The sequence below is a fragment of the Lepidochelys olivacea genome (assembly GCF_965140295.1).
Source record: "Lepidochelys olivacea isolate rLepOli2 genome assembly, chromosome: 13".
Classification (NCBI taxonomy): Eukaryota; Metazoa; Chordata; order Testudines; family Cheloniidae; genus Lepidochelys; species Lepidochelys olivacea.
Window position 1 is genome coordinate 14220054 of NC_140423.1, and position 25553 is coordinate 14245606.

General features: G+C 41.6%; 1 protein-coding gene across 1 annotated transcript; it reads right to left on the minus strand.

The window, feature by feature from the left end:
• Window positions 1-2937: 2937 nt before the first annotated feature.
• PFDN4 (prefoldin subunit 4) lies at window positions 2938-6496 on the minus strand. The gene is made up of 4 exons (XM_084645739.1): window positions 6341-6496; window positions 5252-5359; window positions 3988-4131; window positions 2938-3364 (listed from the first exon to the last, which is right to left on the minus strand). The coding sequence occupies exons 1-4, from the start codon at window positions 6362-6364 to the stop codon at window positions 3233-3235; spliced, it is 408 nt and encodes a 135-aa protein (XP_084501865.1). The 5' UTR covers window positions 6365-6496; the 3' UTR covers window positions 2938-3232.
• Between the last annotated feature and the right edge of the window lie 19057 nt (window positions 6497-25553).

Below are 25553 nucleotides of genomic sequence, written 5' to 3' on the forward strand. Positions count from 1 at the left end.
GCATGCAGAAAATAACTTCTGCGCCCACAAGCATGCTGTGATTTTTTTATTCTAAGGGCTCGAGCAACAACACAGCTACAAAGAGAAACTAATTGGGCTACTGCCATTCTATTAGGACCTTGCAGAATATTATGAAAATTGTGGCAACACTCTTGGGTATACAAAGATGTTTGGGCGCTTCATCTGTTAAAGATGTGGAAGGTTATCATCACCTCCAGACAGTTACAGCATTAGGGTCTCTACAGTTCTTCAAAACTTTCATTGGTATTAAATATTTGACCCTTATTAGTTGCAGTTCTCATTTTTGAATGAGCCATCCCCACAGAAAGGCTACTAACCTGGAAACCACACTATCATAATGACAGGTTTCAGAGTAGCAGCCGTGTTAGTCTGTATTCATAAAAAGGAGTACTTGTGGCACCTTCGAAACTAACAAATTTATTTGAGCATAAGCTTATGCTCAAATAAATTTGTTAATCTCGAAGGTGCCACAAGTACTCCTTTTCTTTTTACTATCATAATGGTTATTGCTTAAATACCCAAAGCCTGCAGGCTTTAGTACGATGAGTACATTTCTGACTGCAGAGGCTGCGCACAGGTCAGGGCTGTGCAAAGAAAAGATCTTCACGCTGGCAAATAGAGCTCATGACAGTGTCAACACCACATCTAAAGTTTTATTTTAATAAATTAACCTAAAGGCATTGTTCTGTGTCTTACTGTGAAGAAGGATTTTTGGCACTTCAATGCCATCTGCTGGATAGTTATCATTATGGTCCAAACTCCATGACTAATGAAATCAAGCTCTCATTCTTTCCAGTGGGGAATACCATGTAGCTTTAGAGATGTAAAGACAAATTTATTTGAAACACCTGCTTAAAAAGTCCAGTTGCTTTGTGTCTCTGTTCATAAAAGGAACTCCGTACACTAGCATTTCCTTTATCTGCAACCTTGCTCTGTTCAGCTCTCAAACTGCAGTATGTGTTGGATAGTAGCTTTATTTGTATACTGCAGATGCATCTATTTGTCAAATCCTTATTGTGATATACTGCCTTGCTTTACAATTATAAGAACCTTAAACACTACATTACAATCAACTTGAACAAAATTCCAGATTTTAAAGATTAACAACTTAACTCTTTACCGTTTGGATATAATACTCCAATTCTCAGTTAACACTATGCTAGCGAGATATTGCTGAAGTACATTGAACAAGGAGTCCAATATTTATGTTTATGAGTAGTACTTTAGTCTAGGGAAACAGAAGCAATTTTTTTTTTCACTTTTGGGTAGCTAGGAACAGAGCTGTACTATGCAACTGGGATACTCATTTTATAAAAACACACCCATCCAATGCTCCAGCCAACTGAAGTCTCTCTGCTTCCCCTGGACACCTCAGAAACCAGAGCTCTCTTACACTTCCTGCCTGGAGTACACAAAGGTTATGCGATATAACCTGGAGTTCAGTAAATCTAGGACTTTAAAGACTCCTGACTGTAGAGATCATCCTCTCATTACAATGCTCATCTTGTAGTACCATCATGGTTTAAACACTCCACCGGCTTACTTAAGTGCCTTAGAAGAGAGCATTATAGCAAGAAAGAGGTGAGCTGAAATAACAAGGGCCCAACTAACAGTGCAACTAACTCTTGTGATTTTATTGTAAGTTTTGCATATTTTGGCAAGTTTGGCAAGCCCAGCTCCAGGAAATATGGCCCCAATCAAAAGATATGCAGTCACATAGTATGCCTCTAAGGCCCTACGTCAGCTGTTTAGCCCTCACTGACACTTTCAAAACCACTGCTCAGCTGTTGCCTAACCCCACAGGTGCCTAGGAATGTAGGCACTTACGTTTCCACTGGCCAGAATTTGTAAAGCCACCCCACAGCTGCTTTGATCCCTAGCTCAAGCTGAAGCCCCAAAAGTCTTGAAGATTCTCAAACTAGGTGGGAGAACATCTATCTCACAGCAGAACACAATCCTGAAGGTGCATTCTGAGCATGCCGAAGACATGATACCTGTCAGATGCTGCAGGAAGAGGGCTGGAGGCAGGCCACCAACAGGTGGGGGAGCAGCACAGCACCACATGAGAGACCCAGGAGCGGAAGGAAACATAGGCTGAGTGTTACAGATGTCAATTGTGATCAAGAGACAAACTGTTTCAGTTGCTAGAAAATGGGTTACTGAAGCTGCCTAGGTGCCTACACCCCTTGACTTGCCATTTCATTTCTGGTTAGTTTAGGAGGGTCTGTGCTGAGTTTGCCAGCTTCTGACGATCTCTCAGGAGGCTGGGCTTAAATCAGGGCTGAGGATTCCCCTAGGATGCAGGCCACCAGCTTTGAAGCTCTGGACGGATATGATTAGGTGAGACTCTCAACTTTCTCTTTGTTTTTTATATTAAAGTAAGCTTCTAGTCCTCCAGGCTATAGAGAAAAGCTTGAAAACATGACTCAATGTACCCTACGGGCTCAAACACCAGAATAAAGTTTTTAAGGTAAGCCATTATAATAAAAACTAGATATTTAGTCTAAACAAAATGAAAATTAGTTTCGAGATAGCATAAGTCTGAAAGCATTGGATGGGCTACGGTGATTTTGGCAACTAAAAACTTTCCTTAACCTCAGTTGCTTCATCTGTGAGGTGGGAATGATGATACTTAATTTTTTATGAAGTGCTTTGTGATCCTTGGATGAAAAGCAGCATGTCATGGATTAATAAACGATCGTATATTGTGCTTTTCATCAATAGACATCAAAGCAATTTACAAAGCAGGTAAGAGCATCATTAAACATAATCATACTAAAGTATTATAGAACAATTGTTAACCATTATTGTCAGTGAGGACAGATTAAGCCAATATATTTGACTGCAGAAATTTCAGATTTTTAGCATTTCACACACTCTGGATAGTAATTTCCACAAACAAAAACAAGGGAAAAGTATGATATTTGCTTGACTTTATTATTATTTTAATAAAGAGAATGTAAAGATCTCAGTCTTGATGTGCATCAGCAATACATGGAAGGCTATTGCTTTTCCTGAAACAAATAAATAATTGTAGGTAAGCAAAATAAGAAAGCTTTCATTATATAGGTAGAACTCATGACTGGAAAGCTATAAAACAATAAAGGAGTAGGATTTTTTAAAAAACATTATTGGAAAGAAGAGAAATGTCAAGAGTCACATTTAATAAACCAATACAAAAAACTACATCCTGTGTATTTAAAAAAAAAAATTAACTGTCATCAGCCTCAAGGTTTATATTGTTTCCAAATTTTGCATAAAGCTGAACCTTCAGGTCAGATAATACCCTCTGAATTGATTCCACTCGAGATTCTAACGCTTCAATTTCTCCTTGTAAGTTTTTCTGGAAGACAAAATATTGGTTAAATTAATACCAAAGCATGAGAAGCAAAGTTTCTCATTTGTTTACCTATAGATTACATATGTCAAGCAAACTATATTCCAATTATTTAAGAGGATTCCTGGACTGGGAACAGGACAGAATTCAGAGTTTTCAGTTGCAAGTTCAAATCCACGTCAGTAGTGACCAGAAACAATTACTCTCCACTAGCTGTTCTCGGCCACACATTAAGTTTGTTGGTGGCATCTCTTCAGTTACTAATAGAGAGGTAGATCTACATCAGAAAATACGAGTGCATGCTCAGCAAAAGCCAAAGACTGAATCATGGCCCAGCACCCTTGTATATAGTCCCATCACTCCTCCAGATCAGCATAATACACGCTGATGAGGCAGCAGGAGGAACAATTGCGCTGTTATTGCCCATGCAGCACTTCTTCTGTAGCTAACTTGGAGATTTCAGACTAGAGTCATTATTAATATTTAACCTGGTACTATGTCAAAGATATTCAGAAAGAGAAAGGTTCTAAGCAACAGATGAACAGCTCATGACCATCAGAACACCCCTCCTAATGTAGAGCTCTCTGTAGCACTGAATATATCAAAGGGACTCTCCCACCCTCACAAACCTTTGCCTCCTCCAGCATCTCTTGTGTCTCATCTTGGGAATGACTGATAAAGACATCACCAATCTGATAGGGTATCAGTATGGAATCATCATCATCAAGCATCATCATGTCATCGCATGCATCCTCCAAATTCTGAAGTTGTTTCTGTGAAGTCAAAACACAGTCAAAAAACTGGTCACCTTATCCAACGTGATTTATGCATTAACATCTACTTTATAATCAAAGCTATTCTGAGCTGTAGAGGCATAATCTGGAGGAGGATCAGCAGAACTGTCAGGTATACTTGGGAGAGACAAGGTAGGTGAGGTAATATATTTTATTGAACCAACTTCTGTTGGTGGAAGGGACAAGCTCTTGAGAGTCACAGAGCTCTTCTTCAGATCTGGGGCAGGTAAGGAAATATTTCTCTACAAACTGCACAATCAACTTGTGGAACTTGTTGCCATGGGATGTTGTGAAGGCCAAAAGTATAACTGTTCAAAAAAAGAAATAGATAAGTTTATGAAGGACTGGTCAATCAATGGCTATTAGCCAGATAGTCAGGGACATAACCCCATGCTCTGGATGCCCCTAATCCTTTGACTGTGAGAAGCTGGAACTAGATGACAGGGGATAGATCACTCCATTGCCCTGTTCTGACAGTGGCCAATGCTTCAGAGGGAATGAACAGAAGACAGGATACTGGGCTACACAGACCTTTGGTCTGACCCAGTTATGGCCCTTCTTATGCCTGAGCTAAATACAAGCTGGGACAGATTGTTAAACATAAGGGGTTCACATATACTGCAGTAAGGCCACTTCAAATGAACTCAGCAATTGTGGATTAGGATTTCAACGGAGTAGCACCATCATAACTCTAGAGTAATGTTGTGGGGAGTCTGGCCCAGAAAGTTTAGCAAAAGGTCTGAATAATCCTTGATTAATCTCCAGACGCACACCTATAACTACCTTTTTCCCCATAAATGACAATTAAGGGGTTCTAAGCATTGCACAAGTAGAAGATATATTTATCTTGAATGTGTTAGTCATTTGTGCTTCTCGCAGCATTACTTCCTATACCTAATCACTTTTTCCATCTTCATTTCCTTTAGCTATTTTCAAACTGACTTTATAGACAGACTAGACTCCAAAAGCAAAGCCAGAACCAAAGTTCTTCTACTTATAGTGCCCTCCAGCCCCTACTACAGATTTGAACCCCAATTCTGAACTGTATCAAAGATAAGCTCAGTGCCCCTGATAACATGTCAGTAGATAGCAAAGGTACCTTTTTAACTTCTATTTCTTCTTTCAGCTCTGTGATCCTACTGGTATTTCTTGCAAATTTGTTAATTTTCTGTTGATCTTCAAAAGTAACATTGACATCTTCAGCAGCCTGCACAGGGGGGAGAGGTTACAGAGAAGATTGAATTGTTATATAATGTTTTTAGGGAGAATGAAGATGAAGTAATACTGCCAAGATTGTTAACTTTTAGGTAAAAAATGACAAACTTTATATTTCTCATAGTTTCTTTCCTAAGGACAGGTCTATACTAGAAAAGATTTGCCAGTACAGTTATGACAGCAGATGCTCCTCCTCTGCATACAGCTTATATCAGCAAAAGAGTGATTCTACCAGTATAGCTTATACTCATTCCCCCAGTAGGATACTGACAAAAGCACTTTTATGCTGATTTAAGCACATCTACACTGGGGCTTTTGCCTCTTGAGAAACATCATTAAACTAAATTGCTCCCTCCCAATCATTTTTAGGCCAAGAGATTTCAGTGTAGACCTGACAGTAAAATAGTCAGTTACCTTTCAAACTGACCAGCACTGTGGAGAAAACATGAACGGGCACACGCAGGGACTAGGCCAAGGGACCCCCACCAAGCTGAAAAGCATTGGGGGGGGGGGGCATTCCTGCCTCTCCTGGGGCGGGGAAGCCAACAGGGAGCCCCAGCGCATACCAAGGGGTACCAGGGAAGTGCCCGTGGGAGCACACAACACACAGAGCAGCAGGAGGGGAGCGGGGGGAGGGATCAGTGCCGCCCCCCTAATGCCGGGGAAAGGATTGAGGCTCCCCTACAGACCCAGCACTCCCCGAGGACAGGGCGGGCCACAGGGCGAGCCAGCGGTGCCTCCCGGGGCCGCTCAGGCAGCGCCAACCCCGCGGAGGAGGGGAGGGGAAGCCTGGGGGGAGGAGGCGCAGAGCAGGCCCCGGGCCCCTCAGACGAGGCGGGAGCAGAGCGGCGCCAGGGGGCCCCTACGGACGGGGGCGGGGAGGCGGCGCAGAGCCGACCCCGCAGCCGGAGGGGGACGCAGAGCGGGAAGACGGACTCAAGGCTCCCCGAGGCGGGTCCCCCCCCGCGCTCACCGCTTTCTTCATGGTGGCAGCCATGTTGGACTGAACTACTGGCCCATCTGCGGAGGGGGAGATCCCAGTTACCAGCTCCCTCGCCCCGGCCTAGGTCGGTCCCGGCTCAGCCGCGGTGACGCTCCTCGCTCACTCGGCCGCGCTCGCCGACCCGCATCCCGACCGAGCTGGGAAGACCTCAAATCAAATAACGTATGAACAAGAACCCCCACACTTGGTACTTTCCGCTTAAAGGCGCTGTCAGCGGGATACTTATCCGCCGACAGAATAGGGGGCCCTAGATGCCGGCCGTGGAAGTTGCCGCTAGGTGGCGCTACGAGCCAGCACATGGAAAGAGGGAGCCCAGGGTAGCGCAGGAGAGCTTTACAGTAGTGTTCCCCCTCCCCCGCAATGCACCCATCCACACCTGGGGGAACCAGCCACAGTGACTCCCTCATTATTGGGGGGGGGAGGGAGCGACAAAGTGACAAAGTGACAACTCTTTACACAATGTGCATGACTTGTGTCCACATATCTATTCAGGGCACATAACTGTGTCCACATATCTATTCAGGGGACACCATCACAGGGCCTAATAACATCAGCCACACTATCAGAGGCTCATTCACCTGCACATCCACCAATGTGATATATGCCATCATGTGCCAGCAATGCCCCTCTGCCATGTACATTGGTCAAACTGGACAGTCTCTACGTAAAAGAATAAATGGACACAAATCAGATGTCAAGAATTATAACATTCATAAACCAGACGGAGAACACTTCAATCTCTCTGGTCACGCAATCAGAGACATGAAGGTCGCTATCTTAAAACAAAAAAACTTCAAATCCAGACTCCAGCGAGAAACTGCTGAATTGGAATTCATTTGCAAATTGGATACTATTAATTTAGGCTTAAATAGAGACTGGGAGTGGCTAAGTCATTATGCAAGGTAGCCTGTGTCCTCTTGTTTTTTCCTCCCCCCCCCCCCCCGATGTTCTGGTTTAACTTGGATTTAAACTTGGAGAGTGGTCAGTTTGGATGAGCTATTACCAGCAGGAGAGTGAGTTTGTGTGTGTATGGGGGTCGGGGGATGTGAGAAAACCTGGATTTGTGCAGGAAATAGCCCAACTTGATTGTCATGCACATTGTGTAAAGAGTTGTCACTTTGGATGGGCTATCACCAGCAGGAGAGTGAATTTGTGGGGGGGGGGGGTGGAGGGTGAGAAAACCTGGATTTGTGCTGGAAATGGCCCACCTGATGATCACTTTAGATAAGCTATTACCAGCAGGACAGTGGGGTGGGAGGAGGTATTGTTTCATATTCTCTGTGTATATATAAAGTCTGCTGCAGTTTCCACAGTATGCATCCGATGAAGTGAGCTGTAGCTCACGAAAGCTTATGATTAATTACAGTCCCGTACATAAAATATTAATAAAGGCTGCTGGTGCCAACGGCCTTTGCTGACTGCGGTAGCTGAGCGCCACCTGAATATTAAGGACATCTACCCTCACATACTCCTCCGGGATCAGGAAGTGTTATCCCCATGTACAGATGGGGGTATGGAGGCACAGAGGAATGAAGCGACTTTACCAAGGTCACACAGGAAGGCTGTGCCCAAGCCAGGAATTGGTCCCCAGTTTCTCTAGTCTTAGGCCGGTGCCTTAACCACAGGACTAGTCCTCTCCCAGGGGCATCCGTCTTGTGGAAATAACTGGAGGTGGGGGGAAAAGTTCTTCAACTGCATATTCCTTTCTGGAGGGACCTTGTGAACAAACAATAACCTTTTTGTTAAAACAGAGGGATGTTTTTTCCTAAATAGAAATAAGGGAAGTTGGCATTTGCACTGCATAATTGCCTCCACATGCTTTGGTTTATTTATTTAGCTTATATCACAGCTATGAAAAAAATCAGGTCACCATAACATTTCATAACCACAGCTGCGGGGGTGTGTTTTGGCTGCAGTGGACTCCTGACAACCAGTTGCTGTTAGTGCAATGCCCAACATTCAAGAGCCTGGAGCCTTGGTAGATGTGTATGGCTGATGCCGTGTTTGGCGAGCTGACAACTAGCCAAGGTTTTGAGAGTAATTTGATTGATAGAAAGTAGCTTTGGTGGGCTACCTCCCTAATATTTGCAAGAGATCTTGTGGATACAGCTGTGCGGTTTCCCTCAAGCCTCAGTTACCTTGACTTCAGAAAAGCATTTTTTTTTTAATTGCTACTGACTGACACAAAGCAGCCAGAGCAAGGTTTGAGATCTGGCCCTTGAAATTCTGCTACTGGTTAGTAGTCCTTAAGTGCCTAATCCTGCAGTCTACTGAGCACTGCCTGAGGGTGATGTTGTGTGTCTTCAATTCCCACTGATGTCAGAAGAGCAAGATAAATACTGTAGCACTAAAGATAAAAAATGGGGATTTCCAAGAAAAATGTTGTTCATAACAATAACCTTTGCAAATGTGTCTTTCCTGCAGCTGTTATACATGCTAGCCAAAAAGCTTTCAATGTAAGCTATGGCAAGAAGCAAAATACTTATATATTTTGTTATAACGTTCTTGTCTTTGACGTGCACCTATATCAATAGGAGTTGAAGGCAGTGGGATTCATGAAGAGATTTGATCTTGCAATGCCTAACACTTTTAGGTACCTAGAAATTCACAGGAACAACACTGTAATCCACAAAGCTGAGTTAGGCACTTAAGCTCCTTATATAACGAATGGGGAGAAATAAGCACATATGACTGTGATCCACAAAATCCAGCATGCTGGGTAGGGAGCTGCCTAAGCTAGTCAATGGGAGACACTAACTAGAAGGTGGATGCTAAGCCTCACTGCTCTCTTGGAGATTGGCAACTAAATACAGGCTGCAGGGAGGAGACACCTGTATCAACTTAGTGATCAATGAACAGGAACCTGCCACCTGGTATCCGATGACTTAACACCTATAGCTCTTCTTGAGCCAATGAATTAGGCACTTGTCTCAGTTCACACAAAACAGGTGGGGTGCCTCTGCCCACCTTACAACTTTTTGTCCAGTGATTAGATAATGGGAAGTGGGAGATCCAGGTTCAGTTCCCCTGGGAGGGTAAGGCTTTGAACAGGTCTCCCACCTCTCAGCAGAACATGCTACCTACTGAGCAATGGAACATTCTGATGGGGGTGGGTGTTTCCTCAATTTCTCCTGTTGAAGTTGTTGCACTCAGGATAAATAATGGTGTGTTGGAGCAGGGAGACTGGATCAAGGATCATCCCCCTCCCAGGTGGACACCCTAACCCTAAATGGGACTACAGAGTCATGCCCATTTGCTTGCTCTCTTTGGCACAATGACTATTTTAGTATTTATACACAGTGGATTAGAACATGTACAGCACTTTATTTACTGTAAGTAGTCTCAGTGAACTCAACTGGAAAGGACTTCCTTTGTACAAAAAGTTAAACATTTGAAACGGTTTGCAGGATATGAGTCTTAGATTTCAGGGTGTATTAACTGGCATATGTAACAATTGCAGGAGACTCAGATATGCAAAGGTTATTGGAAGCAACCCTATTTACTGTTTAGTGATGCATTTTCCTGAGCCATCTTTCCTGTACATGTGTCCTCTCTGGGTTATTTTTAATAAAATAAATTAGGAAACCTTCAAAATCAAAAGAAGAAAATAATTATACAGACACAAAAAAGTAACAAATAGAAAAGTATCAACGTGTGTATGGTTATGTGCCAACCCCAAAATTAGTGTTTTACAGTTCCCTAATACCTGTCATGCAGGGATTTCAAAACTCTCTACAAACATTAATTAATATTCACATCAGCACTGTGAGGTAGCCAAGTAGGTATTAACTCCATTTCAGAGATGTGGAAACTGAGGCACAGATAATTTAAGGCCAACGCTGTAGGTGCCCAGATTGAAGCATCTAAGGTATCTAATGTTGGGCACCCAATAATTGAGTATTTTGGAGCATAATTGCTTAAGTAATGTGTGTTAGAACAACCAATCGAATCTAAAGCTACTGACTCCCCGCCCTGTGCTTCTGCCACCAGGCCATCCTTCCTCCACAAAAGGTTCATAAAAATGAATCCAGTTAACAAGTGATGCTATCCGTGGAAAGCAACAGATGGGAGTAAAAGTGGATGAAAACGCCTCAAGAGCTATAGACACAAGGAGCAATGGCTTACAGAAACTGCTCCCTGCTAACACCAAACAGTTGGGGCTCATTAGTTTTGGAAGAGACTTCGTAGCAGCAATGGAGAAGAGTTAATGCTTCTTCCCTCATTAGACAGGGAGATGCATAATAGCAATTCAGATGCCAAGTAAAGACAAGGAAGAAGTCTGATTCCTGTCCTGTTATCTGTGGGCTCGGAGCTTACTCCTCACAAATCCTGTGATTTTGAGAAGTTGGGATACTGTCTGCACTGGAGCTGGCCAGGAATTTTTCAACAAAGCTTTTTGTGGAAAATACAGATTCATCAAAAGAGAAATTGTCCATTTCAATGAATTACCGGTTTCTAAAAAATTTTGAAAAAAGAAAAGTTTCAAAATTGTTCTAAATTAAAAATATTCCATTTGTGGTTCAAAATGACTGTTTCAAAATTGGAGTTAGTTTTTAGTAAAAAGAATGTAAAATATATAAAAAAATCTTCAAAATGTTTTGGCATGATCAAAATGAAACATTTCAATTGGCCCGATTCTCTCTCCTCAAAAAAAGAAGGGGAATTAAAAAAAGCACCATTTGCAAACATTGGTAAGATTTTTAACTTTTTGTCCCAATTAGTATGAGAAAAGTCTTCAAAATATTGAAGATTTGGGAAAGCAAAACCACTTCCGGCCACCTGTATTCCAGAACCCCTCCTTTCATTACACTAGTAGTCAGAAACCTACATCTCTGAATTCTCTGCAATGTGAACTTCCCAGAGGCGCCAGAGTTCTCTTTTCCCTTCTTAAGGGTTCCATCATGAAAGGGTATGATTTAGGTCAAAGCTATTCCTGTAGCTGCATTAGATGAATAACAGTTATATCTGAGCCAATTTAATTTCCATCAACATAAAAGGATTGGAGTTAATAGCAACTGGATGTTTCCAAAGCTTTGAAACTGTCTCTTCTCCTACATGCTTAGGCAGGATTTGTGGTGAGTTTGTGTTGCCAAGATGAACTCACTGTTGTTCTTTCTTCTATAAGGAAAGGAAAAATTGTGCACAGATACAAGTTTCTAGGGGGTGGCATAAGATAAACTTATTGAACTCAGTGACCTAATTTCTCTTCCAGTGGCACGAAATGGCTCACTCTGTCTTGCTTGAGTTTTGTTTTTATATGAACTTACTCTCAGTTTGCAGGGACTCAGTCCATCGATCTGTCCTTTTAGTACTTATAACCCAACCACCCTTCAACTCATGCCTCCTCCTTGGTTCTTTGGGCATTTTCCCAGCCATTACTTGACCTAGCTTTTGGAGTACTACTCAGTGGGAAAGGAAAAAAGGGCACAGACAGAGTTGATGGAAGCTGGCTAGGGCCAGGTCTACACTACAGACCAAGATCAGTATAACCATGTTGCTCAGAGGTGTGAGAAATCCACACCCCTGAGCAAAGTCATTATACCAACCTAACCCCCAGTGTAGACAGTCCTATGTTGATGTGAAGAAATTCTCCCATCAGCCTAACTACTCAGAGAGGTGGATTGACTATGCAGATAGAAGAAGCTCTCCCATCAGTATAGTAGCATCTTCACCAGAGCACCACAGAGGCACAGCTGCACTAATGTAGCACTGAATGTGAAGACAAGCCCAAGGTCCCTGTTATAGGTTCCTGCCCCAAAGTGAGCCCCATGTGCACAGAAGTGACTCACCAGCCAAAACGCTCTTGTGGCTGGGTGTTGAGCCTTCCCTTTAGTCTCCCTCCTATTGGTCACTATATCTGGGTCTTCCATGGCCAGGTCACTTCAAAATTCAACCCTCAAGTCCAGCTGTAACTGATCACTACCCAAGCTGGCTTCTCCCAGCTAACCTTCCTTTATACAGTTTTCACCTGGGCCACCAACACATTCCTTCTACAGCCAACAGCATCACACTCATCTTTAACATAGCAGTAGGTCCCAGGGCTTCTCAGTAGAAGACCAAAACTACAAACAAAACTAAACACTACCAACATCTTGCACCCATCTCTGCACTCCCCTTTCCTCTTGTAACTCTCTGGCCCCCCAGACTGACTGCCTGCAGCCTAGCCCCTTGTTCCAGGGGATCCACCAGAGGAATTAACTCTACTCCTATAGTTCCACTCCCCAGCCCCAGCTTCCCCCCACACACACCCACCCACCCACACAGCGCTCAACTGCTTTACTCCACAGCCACCCCCTAAACTGCTGGGCTTCCTCCTTTTTAAAGTCCTGCACCCAGCACAGGTATGGCAGGACAGGGCTAATTAAACAGTGCTGGTTAACCCCAGGCCACCTGCCCCTTAAAGATGCAGGCCACCGTGTTATAGTCTCATATACTCTTTATCCTGTCCTTTGAGATTGCAGGATGTTTTTCTCCTTAGGGATGGACTGCTCGAAACACCCCACAACAGCTGGATTTCTTCAGAAAAAGATTTATTAAAAACAGAGAAAATGGAATTAAAAGAAATCCTTTGCTTAACGTATCTAGACTTACACCTCTCATAAAATAAACTAGATATAGCATTGTTAGCTTAGGCTTTGTGTGAGGGATAAAGGTTTTATTTCAAGGAGATGGCCAAGAGATTCTCAAGTAACATGGTTAATTGACCTTATTTCTCATAGTCCTGGACGCATGTTTCAATTGGAAAGAATAAACCAGTTCTGTGTACTTTTCAAGAGTTCTATTAAATAGAATAAGTGAGCAGATATTAAGCAAAAATGTCACTAGGACTAAAACTATTATGACTTCAATAAAACTAATTAAGAATGAAACAATACAATGATCAAATCAAGGGCACAGTTAAGAGTGAATCAATAGATCAATCAGTTAACAATGATGTTGACTTAGATAATCATCATACCCTGGGAAAGAGCACTATTAATTCCCTAAAATTAACCGTTAAATCCGCCACCTAATCAGTATAATGTCTCCTAGGTTAGAGTGTAATCTGTGAGTTTTGTAACACTCCCTCTGTTCTGAAATCACTTGGTAAAACTCACAGATGCCCTGGGGAGTAAGAAGAGAAGAATAGCCACAACGCTTCCTTAGCTCTCATCCCCTGGATCATCTGGACTCATGGAAAAGAAGCCCTTGAGCAATTCCACCATGATTTCAACAATTTCCATCCCACCATCAACCTCAGCCTAGACCAATCCACACAAGCGGTCCATTTCCTGGACACTACTGTGTTAATAAGCGATGGTCACATAAACACCACCCTATACTGGAAACGTACTGACCGCTATAATTACCTACATGCCTCCAGCTTCCATCCAGGTCACCCCACACGATCCATTGTCTACAGCCAAGCTCTAAGATACAACCGCAATTGCTCCAATCCCTCAGACAGAGACAAACACCTACAAGATCTCTATCAAGCATTCTAAAAACTACAATACCCACCTGCTGAGGTGAAAAAACAGATTGACAGAGCCAGAAGAGTACCCAGAAGTCACCAACTACAGGACAGGCCCAACAAAGAAAATAACAGAACACCACTAGCTGTCACCTTCAGCCCCCAACCAAAACCTCTCCAGCGCGTCATCAAAGATTTACAACCTATCCTGAAAAAAGATCCCTCACTCTCACAGATCTTGGGAGACAGACCAGTCCTCGCTTACAGACAGCCCTCCAACCTGAAGCAAATACTGTCCAGCAACCACACACCACGCAACAAAATCACCAACCCAGGAACCTATCCTTGAAACAAAGCCTGATGCCAACTCTGTCCACATATTTATTCAAGTGACACCATCACAGGACCTAATCACATTAGCCACGCCATCAGGGGCTTGTTCACCTGCACGTCTACCAATGTGTTATATGCCATTATGTACCAGCAATGCCCCTCTGCCATGTACATTGGCCAAACCGGACAGTCTCTACGCAAAAGAATAAATGGACACAAATCTGATATCAGAAATCATAACATTCAAAAACCAGTAGGAGAACACTTCAACCTCTCTGGCCACTCAGTAAAAGATTTAAGGGTGGCAATTTTGCAACAGAAAAGCTTCAAAAACAGACTCCAATGAGAAACTGCTGAGCTTGAATTAATATGCAAACTAGATACCATTAACTCAGGTTTGAATAGAGACTGGGAGTGGCTCTGTCATTACACATATTGAATCTATTTCCCTAAGTTAAGTATCCTCAACCTTCTTGTCAACTGTCTAAATGGCCATCCTGATTATCACTACAAAAGTTTTTTTCTCCTGCTGATAATAGCTCATCTTAACTAATTAGCCTCTCACCGTTTGTATGGCAACTTCCACCTTCTCTGTATGTGTGTATATATATATATATATATATATATATATATATATATATATATATATATATATTCTTACTATATGTTCCATTCTATGCATCCGATGAAGTGGGCTGAAGCCCACGAAAGCTTATGCTCTAATAAATTTGTTAGTCTCTAAGGAGCCACAAGTTCTCCTGTTCTTTTTGTTGTACCAATAAATTAAAAACCAGCAGGATCTTATTAAAGAGGAAAAGGCAAAATACCACATTTATTGTGAATACAGAAAGAATCATAGTAAGCAGTTAGTTATAGTTATAACATTCCATTCAATCTCATATTTATTCACACATTCATTCATACACACACACACATACACACACACAGAGGTTACAAGGTTGTTATCATAGTTACCAGCCTTAGAGTTGCTCAGGCCAAGCCACTGGCCAGGTGGCCTGGACATGAGGAGGCAGCAGGGCCTTGTCAGATGCTCATCTGATGCTCCTGAAAGTTGGTTTGCAGAATCAGACCCCCCACAAAGTTTTCATTTCTAGAGTCCATTTTTATAGGAATTTCTTCCTATGCCAGTCTATGGGAATTGCTTCATCATGCTGTTGCTAAATCAATCAGCAGATGGCACATTCCTGACGGCTCCGTGCTGCTAGATGTTATCTTGTTCTTTGGTTCTCCCATTCTTGAGGCTGTTGGGTAGATTCCAGTCTGCCCTCCGGGGGTCCTCTGGTTATTTCCACTTGACGCCTTCTTCAGCCGATGGACACTGGATTCTTAGGCTGGCACCTCCCTGATCATTCAGTTATTATCCACACCAAGCATCCATCCACATACATCCTCTAATCTCTATTTTAATCACAATTGTTAATACAACAAAAGGGCGGGGAATCTCTGGGTGCTGTTTCTGTTGTTACAGAGTATTGCTTTGAGTCTCTCTCTCTGTGAATTGCTTTGAGAACAGACTCTGTCTTAGAATGTACTAACACAATTAGCAGCTTGCAAGTTTCACACATAGAGGGAGAGAAACAGTACCAAAAACCAAGAGACCTCTTAATTAGTAATACCCTGGAATTTAAACTATGGGGAATCAAACTCATTTGTGATTTTAATTCAGAACTTCTTTAATATGATCCAATACTTTTTGCAGATACAGACTAACATGGCTGCTACTCTGAAACCAATAACAAGAGTGAGATTTAATGAGGAAGCATGTAGTAGCACTGAGGTTGATCTATGTACTGCTTTCAGACTAGCCAAATGGAGTTTACTGTTCCAGGGGATCCCTCTTGGTCAGGATCTAAAGCCACATTCTACACCAGATTTCACTGTAAAGACAGGATCTCTTGGGTGAGGGGTTTTTAAATTAAAGCAAAACAGCAACTTCCTTCAGGTATGGCCAATGTCATTTCTAAAAAATAGCTAATGGCTTAATCAGCAACATATACTCACTCATACATTAGCCCATTACAGTCTTACATGTTTACAGGACAAACCCTGTCTCTGACCTTTCTAATGTGAGCTCACAGATTTTCAGAGCATGCTCTGTCCAGAGAAATAATGTTTCTGTCCTCCCACAAAGAATCTAGCCCAATCCTGTTCAGACACAACAATTTGCTCTTGATGTGAAGGCAATGTGTTTTTCAAGCTTCTCTCTTTTCAGTGCTAGAATTCATTGCCATATTATGTGAAGTCCCTTTTCATCCCCAGATCAGTTTTTTTTTCTAACCACCCTTGAGCCAGATCATCCCCACCGCAATGGGAGGTTCCTTTTTTTCCAAGCATTAAGTGTAGGGCTTCAGGTCATTCTGCAAGTATCAACCTGACCCACTGAGCTCAGGCAACCCAAAGCAGGCAGAAAGCTCCCCTAGGGAAGCAGCTAGAGATTCCCCTTGTGCAGAGGAATTCTTTGGTGGAATAAATCTGTTTTGATGTCTCTACTCGACTCACATAGGAAACATGTTGGGGCAGGAAGTGGTGTGACCAAAGAGCTCTATGCTCCAGTGATTCTGGTCCAGTGGAGTGGCCCTCGTTATAACTTCGTGCAGCCCTGGAGCTATTCTTCCTCACTCCACTGTGGCAGATAGCACCAGAATGAAAGACGTGCACAGATGGCAGAAAAGCAGGTCTGTCTCTCCACTGCCCCATCATCTCAGGACATGCACCAGCCACTATTCAGCCAGACACAAGGCTCTGGGCCTATAACATTAGCTCTGTATCGCTATCTTTTTACCATCAATTTAATAAAGTATCAGCATTTCTCTGACAAGTGACTATAAAAACTGCATATTGTCTCTTAGTGACTCCATATCAAATGTGCTCAGTTTACCATTAAAAAATGTTTATTTTTTTCTTATCTGCAGCCCCACAAGCTCAGCCCAGAGCCTGGGGTCTAAGAGTCAGTCTGGCTTCTTGGTTTGCCCATCATCACCAATAATAAAGGCTCAGCAGCTCAAATTAGCCTTCAGTTATATCTGTGCAATCCAACTGATGGTCTCAATGATACCTATGGAACTCTTTTGTTCCCACTGGGTTGTGCAGGTGTCCCTTAGTAAACAATTCTGGTGCAGGTGTCCCTTCGTAAACAATTCATATAAGAAGGGATAGAATCCATCTCCCTCTCCCTCAGCTGTGCTGTCTTTGTAGGGACAAAAAGAACAAAAAGCATTAAAAACTTATTCATCTCTGGATTTAAATATAGACGGGATCAGAAGGTCTGGTGAGTAAGCTGTCATTTTTGCACAGGCATTTTCAGAGTAAAACCTCACTCTAAAGCCATAATCTCCATTCAGTTTGGAAGCGTTCTAAACAATGCTCCCTTAAATGATACCCTTTGCAAGCACTGTGTCTGCCTGCCTCCAAGCCACTATGTACCTCAGGTTCTCTAAGACTGGTGCTCAGTACAGAGGATGAGAATTTGTTACTAAAAGCATGAATGGGATGGAAGAGAATACTACCAATATATTTTGGTCCCTTTAGCTAGTTATTACAAATCCACCTCTAAAGCCTTGTCTACAATGAGCTTTCCCAAAAAAACTCCTATCTTTGTTACAGCACCAGAGCAGCTCCTCTGTAATAGCAATGGTGGGAGCTGGTATAGACTAGGTACAGATGTATTTACCATCTTGTAGTCTAGACTTGCTCTGAGCACTATAGATGACAGAGTAATAAAAATGTCCCATCACGGGTTCTAGCACTACTTCCGCTGTTATAACTGGTCAAATTGTGCCAATGACAGTACAATGACTGGAGAGTTCCCCCAAAATACTAGTGTAATATGTATGGAATCAGCAAAATGAGTTTGACTCATTTTCTAATGCTGGTCCTATCCATTTTCTCCCTTTTTTTCTTATCTTTCTAGTAATTACTAATATACCCTCCCCATATATCCCAAGACATATCGTTGGATGAATTATATCTATTAGAGATGGGCTCTAGCTGCAAAAATCAAAAATAGATCCAGATTCCAAACATCCCATACATTTCAATTGTGCTTATTAGGGATGGGAAAATTAATTTTACCAAATTGGACCCTACCATGAGTTCTAGATTTATGTCAAAACTCTCACTCTGCAAGGTGGAGCTCTATATGGCTCGAACAAAATATGAGCTGTGGGTTGCTGTGAGTTCCTTCCCCTAATTGCCCTAGAAGCAGGACAAGAATGATTATTAAAAAAAATCTTTAGTGTGTATACCACAGGCTGCTCTTTAATTAGAAATTCATGTCTAGCTAGCTAGTTATCATCAGAATTTCCAATGTGCCCACCCCTGCAGAATCTACATGCTACCTAAGTTTTCAAGCTGTTGTTCTATTTTAAACCCTCCTCCGTCCATTCTAAATTGTAGTGGGAAATGTTTCAAGAAAATGAAAATGTTTGTGGAAACCCAATTTTTTCAAAAAAAGGTATAGAGGTTTCACGCATGCTCTGTTTTCCCCAACCTTAGTGTAAATAATATTCATCATCTTTTAGTCTGCAGAAGTTCTTTCTTACTTTTTTTTTCCACAGAATCCAGAATCCGGGAGAAAGTCTGTGACTCGTAGTGAGTATCTGACATATGCACTAATTTGATGCTTGACCAAATAAAGAGATAAATATGATAAGTGTTTTCTCCATGGTGATATTTGTATTCAATAGTCATCTGGGTAGGAAACTAAAATCCCATCTAGATAAATCCATTCATAAGCATTAAATTGAAAGAAACAGCAGGATCCCAGGAGGGTTTATCTGATGAGCTGTTTAGGTATTTGCTCTAATCCCCGATGTACATACACATGAATAGAAATAATCAGGATGTGGCCTGAGGGTATTGAGTTCAGTATGGCCTCAGTGCCTTTTGGCTGACTAATGGTAAAGGCAGAGATAATTTTTATGTCTTTTTGTAGTTTTAATGGAAAGAATGATGCCAAAATACACTGTGCTCCATACAATTAGCAAATCAAAATTTTAACTCATTTATATGTGATCATGGAGATGTACTGCTGGAATAATAGTATCTTTTACATGTTTATAGAACCTTTAATCTCAAAAAGAAAAGGAGTACTTGTGGCACCTTAGAGACTAACCAATTTATTTGAGCATGAGCTGCTGTACCTCACGAAAGCTTATGCTCAAATAAATTGGTTAGTCTCTAAGGTGCCACGAGTACTCCTTTTCTTTTTGCGAATACAAACTAAGAGGGCTGTTACTCTGAAACCTTTAATCTCAAAATCATTTACAGACTAAACACAAGGGTGTTGCTTCATCTACCCCTCGGGTGAAATACAATGCCACATAATAGTGTAGTACAGAAAGTGAAATGTCCCTGATTCTTTTGACTCCGCAGGAGGAAGTTACAGAGGCCAAATGTAATTACCGATTTGGAATTTGAACGGGGGTGTTAACTGTCCTCCTCTTTGAAGAGTCATAAATGATCACAACTATGATTTGCATGTCATTCAAAAGATGACAACTACAGCAGCACAGTGGCTCCTAACCGTACATTAGGGCTCTGAGTCAGTATTGAACTCAGAAGGAAGAGTGTTACCTCTTATTACCAGCATAACTTCCTGAAGAATCTTACTTGCCCAAGTCTCAGGGGGGCTAAGCTTGTGAGAGCTACTAAGTCTGCATATTTCATGGAAATAAGCTATAAAAGTATCCTTCACAAATACATTATAAACCATCCTTACAGGAGGAGTTGTTCTGAACAGAGATGAAGGGCATTTGATTGTATTAATGCAAATAAGTTTCAGAAAGGCATTCTCTTACAGTGTATTTTATTTTTTGATATCTCAACCCAGCCTCCTAAGAACAATATACTCATTGTCCTTGCTTTGCACATTAGCAAGTACCCTCCTGTAAAAATGTATCCTTGAATAACTTCAGATTAGTAACAGCATGAGTTTGCTTCCAAAAGATTCTGTGCGGTGTCAGGCTTGCCTGAATCAATATCATCCCTCAGACTGAAAGTAAAATATCTGCACAAACATTTCAGGCTCAATCAACAAATCCTGTAAGTCAGCTGGTTCAAGTTTTTGCATAACTCTAGTACATTTATTCAACAGAGCTAGGCAGTGGCTACATTTGTTGTGCCGGGTTACAGATAGGACATTAATGCAACGAGTAAAGGCCACTCAGTTCATTAAGATAAACAGTTCATCTCATAGACTTGTAGTATGATACATATATATTGTTCAAATTTCAGGGACACTTTTTCCACATAAAAATAATACATATTTTTGAAGAGGTTTCCTTTGCCTTTTATAAACACTTATGTCACTGCTACCATCTTAGATTATGAATGACCAAGATTTTTTTAAAAATCAGAGAATAATTTTCATAAATGTGCAGTACAAATATGCACCCTTTAATTAGCAATTTGCTAATTTGTACAATACAGCTCCTAAGGTTACAGGAAATGCACATGTAAAATGGCCAAATAGATAGCTAAATGGTCCTGTGCGTGAAACTGCATACATAATTGCACATGGAAATTAGGCACAGAAACACAATCATTTTTAAAAAACAGGAGTACTTGTGGCACTTTAGAGACTAACAAATTTTTTACTCCTGTTCTTTTTGCGGATGCAGACTAACACGGCTGCTACTCTGAAACCAATCATTTTTAAGTTCACTGTTCTGAAAATCTGAGTCCAATCTTGCTTTTCACTATTCAGGGTTTTTACTTTTGGCATTTGACACATCATGGACAGTAAAACTAGTTTGTCAGTTACAGACCATAGTTCGTTTTCTGTTGATAAGAAGTTGGGTTTGTTTGTGGGGAAGAGGGAACAGTTAGAGCACCCTCCCTTGAATGACACTTTTGTTTGAAAGGGCTGGGAAGATCCAGTGGAACTGCATGCCCCTTCCTCATTGGAGTGAAAACAAATGATTTAGAATGGTTTTCTGAAAACAGAATTGTGTCAAAATGTCTGTTTTTGCATCAAAAAATAAGCGGGTGGCCTAGTGGCTAGAGCTGTGGTATGGGAGACTTAGGTTCAAGTTCCTGTTCTGAGTCTCTCTCCTTCGTGACAAAAACTATGTTGAAACCAGTACACCTCCACAAAACCTTTCAAAATTTTCCAGTCAGCACTAGAGCCATCTTTCACCCCCTCACCACCACCAGGCCTCACTGTAGTTTGCTTGCATGCCAAGGGCCTGTCTGAAAGTTTTACAAAGTGTGAATTATGCTGTTTTGCACAGGAAAGATTTCTGTAAGACCTGGTCTACAGTAGAAGTTTTGCCACCATAGCTTTGTCAGGAGTGTGAAGAAAATTACACTCCGAACCAACATAGCTATGCTGGTAAAAGCCCCTAGGATAGATGCAGTTATACCCACAAAAAAGCCCTTTTGCCACTGCAGTTTATTTCATTCAGGAAACTGGTATCAGTTCTACTGGTACAGCAAAAGAACTCATTACAAGCTACATCTACACTAGGGGAATTTGCCCCTATAGCTATACCTACAAACCTTTCTCATGTAGACAAAGCCGAAGATACACCTTTTGGCGAAGAACCCTTAGTTCTTTTCCTTCTACACCCTGTCCTTTTGAGCCACAGCTCATAAATTACACCAATTTAAATTTCTTTAAACCCACTTACTAATGTGTATTTTACACCATTTTTCCTGTAAGGTCAGAATGTGACCCACTGTGTCCTCAGGGAAACTATCACAATGGATCGTAATATTAAGAAAAAGAGCAATCTAATTTTCCATTCAAGGGCTCCAATCTGTCATGTTAACATCTGCAGTCAAGGGTTATGGTTATTATTTACACAGCAACATAAACAATGCTTTACAAGCAAATAATAAAAGATCAGATCCCTGCCCCTTGGGACATACAAGTTAAATTAGATTGCAAATACAAAAAAAATGATCACAGACCACAGCGAAAAGGATGGGTGGGGTAAGTACAAACAGTAATCAATGGGAAGTGAAGCCTGCTTTTATGGGAGGATGTTGATCAAGAAGTAGGTGAATGAAGACAGACACAAGGATGGATTTAATCAGCTGGCCACAACTTTATTTACTTAATACCAGGAAAGGGTTCCATACTCCCCACCTCTCCTGTTTCTCAAATACCAGGCATTTAAGTGCATCCAGTGGAGAGTTGCAGAGATCCCATTTAACCAAACAATCCAGAATGCCAGGTACATTGTCCTCAGCCTACCACTAGAACTCAACTCAGTTCTGAATCCCCTCACCTTTACTCCTTTGAGGGGTTGGTAGAAGGGTACCAAAGGGGGACCACTGTCTGCAAAGACTTCAGGTCTCCTCTTCTTCAATAGTCACAAGGTTCATCAACAAAATCCTAGATCTCTATTACCTCTTGGAGCTGACCCTTTTGGCCTTTATCCACGGTGGACACTGGCTGCACATTGCAACAAACTAAACAGTCTTACAAATTCATGATATAAATGTTTAAGTCCTACTCTTTACTGACCAAATTGTGCCTCCATGAACTGTGATGAAAGTGAGCTCTGCTAATTTGGCCCAAAGGGAAAAATTCCTTCCTGATCCCAAGGCAATTGTTCAGACCCACAATATCTTAAAACACAGCTTCTATACCACAACTGCAAGACTTAAATTAAGTCTTAAAATCATATTAATTTTCTTGACCTATGGATTTATTCAGTGATTTGAGACTCTATGTTTTCTTCAAAGAAGAATTTTACTACTGTTTCCCACGTGATGGGACTGCCAATTATGTGTATTTCGGATGTGACTGTAAAATTTGGATTTCATATACTGATTAAACAGTTTATGTTGAAAATGGATATGCTATTTTGTTATACCGCTCCCAAAACCTAATTAAAAGCAATTTTGTTAACACTGGCACATCTGCCCTGGCTATGGGACTTGTCATATGAGATTCAGAGAGAAGAAAAGGCAAGTTTTCTCTAGCAAAGGAGTAAGCCTAGCAGAATATGGCTCAAAAATATTTTTTACTCCTCTTCAAAGAGTGTTTCCCCCTCATGGGCCAAATTACACCATACTTTCCACAGTGTAATGCAGAGATGCATAAAGCGTCTTTTTGTTTGCAACTCTTTACACCGCTCAGCCCTCAGAAGCAGTAAGCTGCTTGACTATGCATGCATACAGAGATTTCAGAAATGATCAGCTCCCTTTTAGGCATCTAAATAAGGGCTAGAGTTTCAAAAGGGCTCAGTGCCCAAATACAACCAACATGTTGAGCTCTTTTGAAAATCTAGACATTTATAATGGTGCCTGAATAAAATCTAGCTTATAATGTCAACCTATGTTTGTAAACGCTTTCAACCTTCTATGTTTGGCTACTGCAGGGATGCTCCTTGTAAAACCTCTTTGTTTCCCCACTCAGTCTATAATATGACAACACAAAGTTACTCTGGACAGTAGTAAGAATTACAAACAAGAAATTATGAGTGAACTCATGCCCCCTTGAAGTCAATATGAGTTTTGCCATTGACTTCAGTGGGGCCATGGTTTCACTCAATAACTCTTGCTTCAACTGCTCTGGTCTCACTTGCCTGAACCAAAGCCCATTAAAGTCAGTGGGAAAACTCCTACGAACCTCACTTTAGATCAGGCCCTACATGAGGAATGTTGTATTATGTACTTTGGAATACATTTAATTTATTTATTATTTTCATTTTCATAGATAAATTCAAAGAGTAACACAGCTATTCTTGAACTAAATGGATCTCTCAATCAAGCCATTTTTTGGTGAGATCCCTGCAGGAGGGGAGGGAAGGAATAGCTGTTGTTTTAAAATACTCTTAGCACTGCATTTTAACAAAATTTGAGACAATCATTAGCTCTTGCAGATCCTGAGTTTGCTAAGCCTTGGATATAGTGACTTTCCTGCCAATGAACATCACACCCATAAAACTGAAATAAAACCCTTTTCCATTACATCATTCAAAAACATCTTAACAGAGGAGTGGATTGCACATTAACACGGTGGTTTCCTCCCTCAGATTAGCCAGAATTATGGAAAATTTGACCAGTCTCATCTTCATTTCAGACTCTTTCTAAGAAGATAATTTTTGCAGCCACCAAGTTGTGACCATTTAAATAAGTGAGTTCAATGTTCTCAGTCTGGTTCCTAAAAGACAGCTGGCCATGTCACAAAACCACCAACTCAGTGGGCACTGATTGTCCTTTTTGTTATCCTTCTCACCAGAAGGACCAAGTATCACATGTGGCACAGAGACTAAACTACCCCACCATTTAGACCTGGAGCAGGAGGTGTTTTGAGTGGAACTGGTTGAAAAACAACAACAAATCACACAAAATTATCCACTTTTGCCTCCTTCCCTCTTTGGGAACCCTTTGACCTGCTCTAATTCTGAGGCATCTTGGCAAGGCATGTATTGGGCATACTCTGATTCTGTGGCTAGATCACGTCATTCACCAGAGTAACCCATCGAGTGTCTTTCCTCTGCAATAAATTCACTAAAGGTGGGGGTGAATGTGGTGTTTTGCTTTAATGTTTTAAAGAATTCATAGTAAAACTCAGGGGCTATGTTCTGTGTCTTTGCTTAACACTGCCCTCATTGTGTTGTTGCTGTTTTACTTCTGCAGCAATCACTGGTTTCCCCCTCTCCCCACCCCCTTCTATTTTCTTCACTGGTCTGATTATGAGACACTTGAACAAACATTCTTTATACACTGATCTCCAGTGAGATCTAATAGGCAACCCCCTTGTCTCCAGCTATTTCTGTCTGGTTATCCCATGTACACTGTAGCCATCCCCAGACTCTTCCATTTCACAGTGAGATAGAAAGAGGCAGAAGGGGGAATAGACATTAACACATGAAATGCGACCGGAGATAAAGTGAGGTAAAAAAGGGATCAAGCCTCTATAGTTTAGTGTCTGCCCTTCACACAAAGCCTCTGGATTGCACGTGACTCCCTCACTCACAGCTGCAGTTGCAGCCTCCGTGGCTCTTGCCCTGTAAGAGGGAGAGAGAGAGGAGAGATGAATGCACACACATACACGAACACTCTGAACTGCTTCACCTCTGCTCACTGTCTCCAGTGCCAGGCCCTGGCTTGAACTGCTGCCTCAGGGGTGGGATAGCATAGTGTATTATCACAAACTGCTTCACATCAGATTTTGCTATAGCAGCAGTATCAGAAACGGCTTCTTATCAGGGAATTTTCTACTGGTAGAAAAACCTGACACTGCAGGTGTTCAATTTTTAACTGCCCTGGCTTGTTCATAGGCATTTTGGTAGCAAATTATGAAGGAGGCGGAGGAAGATCTCTGTGTCAGAATTTGCTACTCGCTTTTATTTATTGCTTTTTTAATTTTAGACATTTTAAATCTGAATTTAAAATTTGGACATAAATAAAATATTT